Source organism: Triplophysa dalaica, chromosome 17, assembly GCF_015846415.1.
Source record: "Triplophysa dalaica isolate WHDGS20190420 chromosome 17, ASM1584641v1, whole genome shotgun sequence".
In the NCBI taxonomy this organism is placed as follows: Eukaryota; Metazoa; Chordata; class Actinopteri; order Cypriniformes; family Nemacheilidae; genus Triplophysa; species Triplophysa dalaica.
In genome coordinates this window covers 21596047-21607533 of record NC_079558.1, presented here as the reverse complement: position 1 = coordinate 21607533, position 11487 = coordinate 21596047, and the positions used below count along the sequence as shown (strand labels likewise).

The following is an 11487-nucleotide window of genomic DNA, read 5'->3' as shown; positions in this document are numbered from 1 at the left end:
CAATGTCATTTCCATTATAGAGTTGTTAGACTTTAGAGTTGTTTTTTCATCAAGGAAGTTTAAAGACATTCGGCCTAAAGTGCACTGCTTTTGAGGGCTTTGTGTGTTTGGTAAAACAATCCTCATTTCAAAGTGGTGTGTCACATATCCGTAGAACCAGATGAATGTTATTATTTTCTCTTTTTCATTTCCCACTTCTGACCGGGAGAAGGCGGTTTAATTTTAGATTAGTGCCTGCACCTGCTCCTGTCACTTTAAATATACATCACTTTATCCTGGACAACAGCAGATATGACATGCAAATCTGAACACAGAGAGAACGTAAGATTGACAGAGGGAGAGAAAAGAGAGATAGAAAGAGTCACATCACACACAGGGACCCTTGGTGAGACACTGTGCACACTGTTTAATGGAAGATTCTCATCATGAAACGCCCCCCATTAAAGAGCTGGAGAAATTACTGTATGGAGGGAAGAGAAGTGGAAATCACTTGGATGAAGTTTGGCCCAACCTGTTCCTGGGTGACATGTGAGTCATAGGGTGTGTTTGCAAACCTAGTAAGCACCCTACTTAGTGTGCATTTCATTAGATGCTTTCAAACGTGCCCGAAATGCCCAAAAAATGCTTTCTTTGTTTTGCTCACTAGGTTTTAAAACACGGCCATAATCTCTCTGTGTGATATTTGAATTGCAATGTGATCTTATTGAATATGTGAATGTAAACAAACATTCTTCTGGTTTAATCTCTCAGCTGTCGTATTTTAGCCAGGGGTTAGGACTCTTCTAGAGAGAAAATCTTTACTCCTTCTGTAGATAAAGACACTTTATGGGCATCATAAATAAACAGCTGTCTCTCAGGGGTCACTGGACGTTTTAACAGTTGTGTGTTTACGATCTTCAGGTGTGTAGCCAATGACCGGTTCATTCTGTGGAAGCTGGGCATCACTCACGTCCTGAACGCAGCCCATGGAAAGATGCACTGCCAGGGCAGCCGAGAGTTTTACGGATTAGCGGTCGAGTATTACGGAGTCCCAGCAGACGACTCGCCAGCATTCAACTTGTCTGTTTATTTCCAGCCTTGTGCTGATTATATTCAGGAGGTCCTCAACTGTTTGGAGGGTAAAGCCGCCATGATCGACCTGTTTATTTAATCTAACACAACATATATGTTGCATTTAATCTATATGTTCTACAAATGACACAGCAGCACAATATCTAACAGGGGGAGCAGAAGTCCATTAACCAGAATTCTCTTTTGCTGCAGCACGGATTTTGGTTCACTGTGCCGTAGGTGTGAGTCGCTCCGCTTCTCTGGTTCTGGCCTATTTAATGATCCATCAGCACTTTTCTTTACTGGACGCCGTGAAAACCATCAAACAACATCGCTGGATTTTCCCAAACCGGGGCTTTCTCAAACAGCTACGGGCTCTTGATGCGATGCTGTGCCGTGTGAGGTGATGGTGGAATCAAACACAACATTTTAGTTCCGTGATGCAGCTCCCAAATGAGCAATGTTGATCAGTCACAGCTCAGAGATGTTCTTTGATGTGTTTGATTTAGGTATCAATTTATTCACAGGTGTTCTTCCAAAAATTGCTCACATGAAGAGTCTGGAGGTGTAAAATGAATGCAGAGAGGTAAAATCATCTGGATTTGGGTAAATTTGATGAGAAATGTTTAAGATATTCAATCATGTTGACTTTTGATTGCAGACTTGACAAATCTGAGCTCAGTTTGACACATTGTTGACGTCTCTTCTGAAACTGACAGACACATTTTCCTTTTCTTTGGAGAAATATCTGAGACAAAGATGAGACTTTCCATTTGCTCTTTATTTAATCTTTTCTATGTCTAAAATAAATAAACAAGAATTTATTTCTTATTACAGACCTTCTGTATACACATCACATAATGAGGTTATCAGAACAGGTATCCTGTGCCTGCCTGTGTGTACGTGTGTGTGTACTGGTATTCACAACCGTGTGGGGACCTTATGTTCACACAAAGATAGTAACACTGTCAATTTGACCTTGTGGGGACATTTTGATCCCCATAAGGGAAAACAGTTTATAAATCATACAGAATTATATTGATTGCAAAATAAAAACTGCAGAAATTTTGTGATTATTGGGCTTAGGTGTGGGGGTAGGTTTGGGGTGTAGAATACATCATAAGCCTGATATATAATCAATGGAAGTCTAAGGAATGTCCCCACAAAACATGGAAACCTGAGTGTGTGTGTGTAAGACTATCTGCACGCCGAGGCACTAAATTGGGTAAGAGAGCAATGAAACAGCTGTTGAGGGGATCAGTCCGACAGAGACGAGTCCGGTGAGTCGTGTCATTATAAACACTCTTTATCTATTTGACTGGTACTTCAGGGAAGAAACGATGGCCTGTACAAACAGCAGGAAAGAGTATATGTCAGTGAAAGACCTGCAGAAAGTTCTGGACTCGTGTAAGTTAGGTCTGCACCAAATCGATGAGGTCTGGCCAAACATTTACATCAGCAACGTGTGAGTAGAAACGTGTGAGTTGATAATGCTTTTAAATCTACTGTATCGTGACACACAGTGTATAACTTTTATTTAAAGTGTTTTATATTTGAGTGTTCATTCAGACTTGACCATGTATGACTCATCTTATTGCTTTTTTGTATGTGAAGATAATGCTTATAATATCACAACCAATATTGACATATTTTGAATGATATGGGAATTCCATGAGAAGAAGTGTAGGGTGTGACTTTATTTGGTCTAAAGGTAAATGATTGGATGATGAACGTGTCAGGATGGAGACGGGATGAGGAGATGCGATGAGTTTTCGCTGCATCACCGCCGTTTTTCTGAAATGTCTTGATATGTCTCATCAGAGGAATTGCTCAGAACAGAAGTACCCTGCAGAAACTTGGCATCACTCATATTCTGAATGCTGCTCACTCCAAAAGAGGAAGCATCGGGGACAAAAAGTACTACGGTACCAGTGTTGTTTACTGCGGTATCCCGGCTGATGACTCCACACACTTTGATTTAGACGTTTACTTCAAGCCGGCAGCAGATTTCATTCACAAAGCTCTTCACGCTCCTGATGGTAAGACAACACATACCTTTGACTTTACACACAAAACATCTACAATTCATGCAATGTGTTTCAAATCATTTGAATCACGAGCTTAATGTCATGCAGACAAAACAGATTATAATTCCAAAACATCAATGAGATTAAAGGGAGTGCCATGAAAAATAGCTTAGTTCCAAAGTCCAAACAAACATTTACTTTACTAATGAAAAGTTGCAAAGAATTGTGGCTGTTGTTTTGATTATTGACGTACATGATGTCTGTGTGTTCTTATATCTCTCTTCATCTCGCAGGAAAAGTTCTGGTGCATTGCATCATGGGAATGAGCCGCTCCTCGACACTGGTGCTGGCGTATCTGATGCTCTATCACAACATGTCTCTACACAAGGCCATAAAGCGTGTCATCCAGAAACGGGCCATATATCCCAACAGAAACTTTCTGGCATTGCTGCTGGATCTGGACCTACAGACGAAGAGAAAACACAGAACGTGTGACCTGCTGTGAAGAATCACCAACAGATCACATGATGAAAATAAAGCTGCTGCTTTAAATGATTATAATATTTAATAGACTGTCACGATATACTGTATTTGGACCAATGAGATTTCAGTGTGAAAGCAGAATCTGTTCACTCTTCACACTGGGTTGGGACAAAAGCTTCTGTGTCACTTTAGCATATATCTGGATTTTTGTGGTTAACACTGTGAATTGTAATGTAATGTTAGAAAGAAAGAAAGAAAGAAAGAAAGAAAGAAAGAAAGAAAAAACTACGAGTTTAACTTGTTTTAAGATTTAAGATCGAAGTATAGAAATCTCTCAGCGAACAAATGTGAGAAAAAAAAAGCACAACTTTATGAATCCCAGAAGGGTATAGTTTAATAAATACACACTCTTTGAGAAAGGTCTACCACCTCACACTCAATACACATAAACAGTCACACGACACACAACTCATTACCTCTGTACAGTTTAACACTGGACACAACACAAAACAACAAATGGACCAAAGAATAAATGTAGACGTGTGTACATGTTTACGACACTAAATCATATGTCACAAAATGTGAAAGTTAAAAATAAATGTTTTAAATTTACATTATGAGTCTCTTCAATGACAAACAAACGTTTCAATTCTGTAATGTGATATTTTAGAAAGATGTTAAACATGTAGAGGACGGAATGTTATCCATCTGAAATATGTTTGATGGTGACAAGCAGGTACATAAAGCCGAAGAATGTGGCATGTTATTGTTATTAACTTATTAAACTAACTCTGGAAATCATGCAAAATAAAAATTATAATACAAAACAGGGTAAATAAGTGTATTAATATAACAGAGTAAAGTGTATAGACATCAATTCTCTAGCTGAGGAGCATATGAAGAGTAAAATGAGGTGATGTATTTTTATCATGGTCTTGTGGGAATGAGGTCATCTAATTTAAGACGCCGTGACTCAGACACAGTTAAGAGCTTCAACACATCAGAAAAAAGTTTATCACTGTGAAATTACTGACATTATCGTCTCATTGTCTTCTCCTATAAGACGGCTAACACTCTCTACATATCTTTGAATGATATTTTAAAATAGATAAAGTTGCCAGTTCAGTGCCCGAAAGCCGCACACAAACCCTGCTGATCTGTTTCTCAACACAGCGTGAGTCTGTTCACTTTCATTGTGTTTGTGTTTAGATTGATTTATATACATTAGTAACTGCGTATTGATGAAGTTGATATACTTTATTACTAAAAGTATCAAAGTATAGCGTTTTCGGCATATCCATTAATAACTTACATCGGTGTCTTTTAAAACATATTTGCAATGTGCAATAACTAACTATTAATATAGCTATTTATATAACGATAAAATAACTTCTGTATTTCTCCAGCATGTTTTATTGACAACTATATTACCGTTTCACCGAAAGCACGTGCTGGGACTGCAGTTAACTTCCGGTCAAGTGTCTCATAATACAACTAATTATATTTTATTTTTGTTAATATTAAATAATTATTTAATTGTATAATACGGTATTGCATAACTCGGTTTCCTTTGTCAGAAATAATCTACAGCCACTCTTTTATTTGTGAATGTGCACCGGAAGATAAGGTCAGTCCACGAACGCGCGCATGCGCAGTAACGTTTCTTTATTTTGTTACTTTGAAACCGTTGAATCATAATTTACTTCAAATGTAACTTAAAAACAAATCATTAAAACGTTGTTTAAAGAATCGCTTCTATAAGAGAATATACAGGTGTTTCAGGATTATAAATTGGTCGATTAGGCGAATTATAATTTAATATAATATGGGTGGAAATATACAACTGATGTCAGCTCAAAACGATTATTTTTACCATCTTTAGAAACAGGACACAGGACTCAATAAGGTTTCAATTAGTCAATCATATATACACTCCAAAAATGATGTCACTTCCTGAAGGATGACATCCCCAATGAACATTGATTGATCAGATTGAGACAATTACTCATCCTCAGTGATGTTCTGATCCGACAGGTGGCGTCAGAAATGCCCCGGAGCAGCAGTTTTCTGGGCTGTACTGAGGACAGATATGAGACCCCTCCTGGATCTGAGCTTCAGAGATTACTGTGGATCAAACCTGGAAGCAGCAGCCACCTGGACGAGGTCAGACCTGGAATCTACATCGGAGACATGTGAGGAAAATCCTCTGTAAAACATGGACAGAACCTTATGAAGGCACAGAGGAAAATATTATTCAGATCGTTGAGTCAATGTTGAAAGAGATGAATACTCTGGAGGTGTAAATGAATGTAGATTGTAGAGGTCAAATAATCTGGATTTGAATTAATTTGATTAGAAATGTTTGAGTTGATTTTGAGATCTTCAATAATATTGACTTTTGATTACAGACGAGACACACTGTTGACATCTCTTCTCAAACTCATTTGTGAGATTTCTCTGTTTCTGAGGAGAAAAATATGAGACACAACTTGTGTGTTTTTGTATGTTTTCAGGTATGCAGCGAAGAACAAACGTTTGCTACAATCCCTTAAAATCACACACGTGTTGAACGCAGCTCACGGGAAGTTTAATGTTAACACTGGGGTCAGTTATTACAGAGACACGAACATCACATATCACGGTGTGGAGGCGTTTGATATGAGCTCTTTTGACCTTAGTCCGTTCTTCTACTCGTCTGCAAAGTTCATCAAGAGCGCCATGAGCACCCCTGGAGGTGAGGAGAAAACACACAGTTTGTTGGATCTGATGGTAAGATGTTCATGTTGTTTTCACCTGTACAGGTAAGGTGCTCGTGCACTGTGCCATGGGTTTGAGTCGCTCTTCAACTCTTGTCTTAGCGTATCTGATGATTCATGAAGACATGACGCTGGTGGAAGCCATCAAAGCAGTCGCAGAACACAGAAACATCTGTCCAAACTCTGGATTCGTGGAACAACTGCGAGAACTGGACCAGAAACTCCTCGGCCGGAGCTCTGCTGAGTGACCATCACACATTTATAATTACTTAGAAATAGTGTAGATATCATAAAAGACAATTAAAACATTTTTGACAAAATACACTTTTCAGAAATAACTTAAATGAACCTGTTTAGATCACATACGGAATGTAATTTGTAGATAAAAAATAAAATATATTTTGAGAAATGTCAAGATCTTTATTGAAAACATTTGATTTAATTTAAAGACCAAGTCAGACGTGTATCCATATTATTGTCACTCACATTCAGTTGTTATTGTGTTTTATATTTTTCTGTGTGAAAGAAGGTGTTAAAATCTGATTACGTTTCTAAAATAATTGTGCCTTTACACAATGCTGTTGTTTCAGCAGGAATGGAGTGTTAGACAAACAGGTTTACAGTTTTGTTGAAAGATTAGTTAAAAACTATTTTCCAGTGGTAAATAGAGTCAATTTTAAACTGATGTTTGTTTCAATCATGTTATGAATCTCTGTTAAGCTTAGAAGTTCAGCTTTCGGGTTCATCTACTCTCCACAACGCCATTACATCGCTAAACAAATAGAGAGCGTTCACACAAACCTGCTTCTTCTAAGCAACGGCCTCCTACAGCGTCTCTGATTTACTTCAAGGGGATTTTTTGCATATATTGTATTGTCTGATCCTAACAAACCACACATCAATGAAAAGCTTATTTATTCAACTTTCAGATGCTGCATAAATCGTAATTTCGAAAAATCAACCATCAAGACTGGTTTTGTTCTCCAGGGTCACAAAATTAAAAAAAGTTACAAAACTCAACTCTCTCTCTCTTTCTCTCTCTCGTCTATATTTACCAACAGACCAAAATAGTGACACGTATGACTTACTCTGCACAATTACATTACGCACACACACGCTGCTGGACACCAGACGACCCGACAGGAGAAAAAATCAAGGCATTCAAATAAACACAACGTAAGTTCTCAGCTTTTCTTAAGCTTGATTTGGATAAAACAGCTGTGTATGTAGATCTCTCCTGATGCGACGCCTTTAAGAATGAGCACACAGGAAGATGAGAAACAGGATGTTGGATATGAGACTCCGCCTATGTGTGACCTTCTGACCCTGCTGTTAAAGAACCGGCGACCCTCAGGGGCCTGTAATGAGGTCTGGTCCAACATCTACATCAGTGACGCGTGCGTATTACACAGACAAACTCTAACATGAAATATGTGTCCACTGACACTTTGACACCAAAAAAAACGTTTTTTAAATGACGTGAGAGGTGTCTTAAATACAGCACACACACAGACTGAATTATGCTATAATGGCAAGAATAAAGAGTGAGAATGAACTCTCATCAGGGCAACAGCGAGAGAGAAGACGCTGCTGCAGAGTTTCGGGATCTCTCACATCATCAACGCTGCACATGGACCACATCACATCGACACCGGAGCAGACTTCTATTCAAACACAAACATACAGTACTACGGCGTGGAGGCGTCAGACAACAGAAACTTCGATATGACGCCATTTTTCTACCCTACAGCCGCTTTTATTCATGATGCTTTAAACCAGCAACGTAAGACACCACGCACTTAACTTTCAATCTCATTTCACTTGTATGTGACTCTCTTTTACGGTGGAACACAAAAGAAGATATTCTGAGAAATGTCTCTGGTGTTCATACGTTGGAAGAAAATGCGGTTGAATGTTGTTCGGTTATCAACATTTTTCGAAATATCTTCTTTTGTGTTCTGCAGAAGAAAGAAACTCACACAGATTTGACGTGACATGAGGGAGAAGATATAATGAAGGAATTCTCACTTTTGGGAATTGTGATGTGCGTGAATGTGACGATGTTTGTGTTTCAGATGGAAAGGTTCTGGTTCATTGCGCTCGAGGCGTGAGTCGCTCAGCAGCTCTGGTGTTGGCGTATCTGATGATTCATCAAAGACTTACTCTGTCTGAAGCCATAAACATCGTTTCTGCACGTCGAAACATTTTACCCAACGCTGGATTTCTTCAGCAGCTCTGTCAGCTGGACTCCACACTCGCCCTGCAGAGAAACAGACAGATGGATACATCACTGTAACACAATGTTTTATATCTGTATAACTGTATAAGAAATAATATATTATACATGTATATATGTTATTAATAAAATCTAGTGACAGAAAACCTACTCCTGAGGTTCATTCCTACTGTATGTTTGTCACTTTTAGATGGATTTGATTCTCGATTAATTCATGTTTAGTTTGGTGCGGTCTTAACTTATAAACCTGTTTGATCATTCTGATGCTTGAGAGTGTGTGTGTGTGTGCGTGTTGGGGTTCAGACTTCTGTAATGAAAGTGTGTACGACTCTATAAATAACCCAGAATTTAACACCTACCTCCGGTCCACAGTCAGACCAAAGCAGTCGACTTGATTTCAAAACAAAGATATTACACAGAATTCAGTAGACATCTTATGTGTCTGACAGCAACAATAAAACACAAACAACATCATTGAGCTGTTCGATGAATCCTTCTGTGTTCAGTCTGGTTGAAGATGACGTCTCAAGGGAAAACTGAAGCTTCCGAAGAGGAATATTTCACTCCAAACGGCTACGAGCTTGAGAAACATCTCACACACGGCAGCGTGGCCTACACACACGTCAATGAGGTCTGGCCCAATGTTTACATAGGAAACGAGTAAGTTCAAGAGCAATACATAATGTAGAGAAACAACACAAATAATAAAAGTAATTCAGGAGATTATGAGAGCTAAGTGAGTGAAGAAAATGAATTTCAGTGCTTTCACTTCAAATCCTCACAGAGAAACAGCAAGAGACCGACACAAGCTGAAGAGTCTGGGCATCACACACATACTGAACGCTGCTGAGGGCGAGTGGAACAGTGTCGACACAGGGCCAGAATACTACAAAGACATGAATGTGGATTACTACGGTATCACAGCAGAAGATACCACTATCTTCAACCTCAGCCAGTACTTCTGTACCACAGCAGAATATATCCATCAGACGCTCGTGAACCCCCAGAGTAAGACTGAGATCTACCATTCCAGCTGGATTTCATTTAATTGTTTATTTATGAATTGAAATTAAAATTGACTGCAATTTCAATAAATTATACAAATTTACAAAACGGTCAGTTCAGGTCCTTGATTCTGATTGGCTGAGAGAAGTTCTAAGCTGTTATAAAATTCCCACGATATATAACGGCTGACCGCATTTCACATCATAAATATTGTTCATTTACTTTATGTTATGAAACCTTGCTAAGCATATGGAGCAAGTGTTTTATAAAAGCAATAAGCCCCAATAAGCAGTGGGTTACAGTGCATTTTATAACGGCTACGGGTTTACACCCTTAGCTGTTATAAAATGCACTGTAACCCACTGCTTCTTATTATACCAGGGTCTGTTTGGATACTGGATTCTGATTGGCTGGAAGGTGTGGATTAAAACCTTTTAAAGGTCGTGCTTCGCGTCGGCTGGTTCTTAAATCCTTTAACGCACGCCTAGCCCTGAATTATCCCTTACATAGTGTACGTATTACAGTTCAGTATGAATTACCTCAACGTGTTTTTCGCACACATTTTATTCCATAAACATTATATTACAATAATAATGAATGTTTGAAATTTCACCAATTTTTTCTATAATTTTTATTATATATTTACCAGGGCTGTAAAACATTTCAACCGTGAATTATCGCATCCAGAATTAAAGATTGTGTTACATATTAAGGAAATATATTACATGTATTTGTTTATAATTTCTGTTTATTTAAATTATATAAATGTTTTTTATATTTAATTTTCTTAAATATGTGTATGTGTGTTTTTATATTAATACCCACAGTACACAGACATATATAATGTAAACAAACTTTTATTCAACATGTAAGGCCCTAATATTAACGTAATAAATAAATATACAAATTTGATGGTTGTGAAACACTAAAAATTAAAAGGCAACATAAAAATGTCGGTTTGGTCAATGTTTGGTTTATAGAAATAACAAACTAATATCAGTGAATAAATGGATTGACTTTTCACTCATAAAATTCCTCTGTTGAGTCCATCGTGTTAATTTCAATCATAAATTTAATCATTTAATCAATTTAAACAAAATTGTAATTCAACATCCTGTGTGCGTGGCAAATTTCATTTCAATTCACACTTTTCTATTGAAAAGAGGAGTTTGAAAATGATGAAAATCTAAATGTGCCCTTCCCCTGACACACACAGACTCTGCTGAGAGTCATTTTGTTGTCTTATTTCTCTAGATAAGATGCTCATTCATTGTGTGATGGGTCGCAGTCGCTCGGCTACACTTTTTCTGGCGTACCTGATGATCCATGAGAACATGACGGTGGTAAACGCCATTGATCACGTCAAAAGCCGCAGACGCATCATACCTAACTGGGGCTTCCTGAAACAGTTGAGAGAACTGGACATCTCACTGCTGGAACAGAGAAGAGCACAAAACACACAACAAACACAAGACATGTAAAGGAATAGTTTCTCAACTACGCTCTTCCAAAGCTTTATGCTGGAATCTCTCTCAATGAAACACAACACAAGATTTCTTTGAAGAGTCTTCAGCAAGGCCTTTATCTGACATCTCCAAACCCTCATATGGAAACCACTGCTGCTCACCATCCAATCCAATCTCAACGGAAAAAATCTGAATGTTTCTTGTTGAATAGACATTTTTCTTGACTTAAGCACATCATAACGTACTATTTTGTAAAGATTATTATCAATATTATAATGTGTACTGTTTCACATACTACTGTAAAAGTATACTGGGTGGTAAACAGGACATTTTTACTATATAATTAACTCCACATATTGAAAAGACTTGTGAAAATTCATGCTTCAAAGACAATAAAACCAAATAAAAACCTTAAAATTAATTAATCACTGCTGGCTTAACATCAGAGGAAAATCTAGCAAATT

At 37.9% G+C, this 11487-nt stretch overlaps 3 protein-coding genes across 3 annotated transcripts; all 3 read left to right on the top strand.

The window, feature by feature from the left end:
• Window positions 1-312: 312 nt before the first annotated feature.
• On the top strand, window positions 313-1881 carry LOC130438777 (dual specificity protein phosphatase 13-like). The gene is made up of 5 exons (XM_056770942.1): window positions 313-528; window positions 901-1118; window positions 1264-1453; window positions 1578-1636; window positions 1712-1881. Exons 1-4 carry the CDS (start codon window positions 410-412, stop codon window positions 1624-1626), a joined length of 576 nt encoding a protein of 191 aa, XP_056626920.1. The 5' UTR covers window positions 313-409; the 3' UTR covers window positions 1627-1636; window positions 1712-1881.
• A 127-nt stretch (window positions 1882-2008) lies between these two features.
• On the top strand, window positions 2009-7351 carry LOC130438691 (dual specificity phosphatase 29-like). The gene is made up of 7 exons (XM_056770772.1): window positions 2009-2515; window positions 2872-3089; window positions 3371-3566; window positions 4722-4734; window positions 5595-5752; window positions 6074-6294; window positions 6362-7351. The coding sequence occupies exons 1-7, from the start codon at window positions 2391-2393 to the stop codon at window positions 6562-6564; spliced, it is 1134 nt and encodes a 377-aa protein (XP_056626750.1). The 5' UTR covers window positions 2009-2390; the 3' UTR covers window positions 6565-7351.
• Window positions 7352-7410: 59 nt separating this feature from the next.
• On the top strand, window positions 7411-11417 carry LOC130438690 (uncharacterized). The gene is made up of 7 exons (XM_056770771.1): window positions 7411-7713; window positions 7882-8099; window positions 8392-8578; window positions 8689-8723; window positions 9059-9212; window positions 9337-9560; window positions 10812-11417. The coding sequence occupies exons 1-7, from the start codon at window positions 7574-7576 to the stop codon at window positions 11036-11038; spliced, it is 1185 nt and encodes a 394-aa protein (XP_056626749.1). The 5' UTR covers window positions 7411-7573; the 3' UTR covers window positions 11039-11417.
• The last annotated feature ends 70 nt before the right edge of the window (window positions 11418-11487 follow it).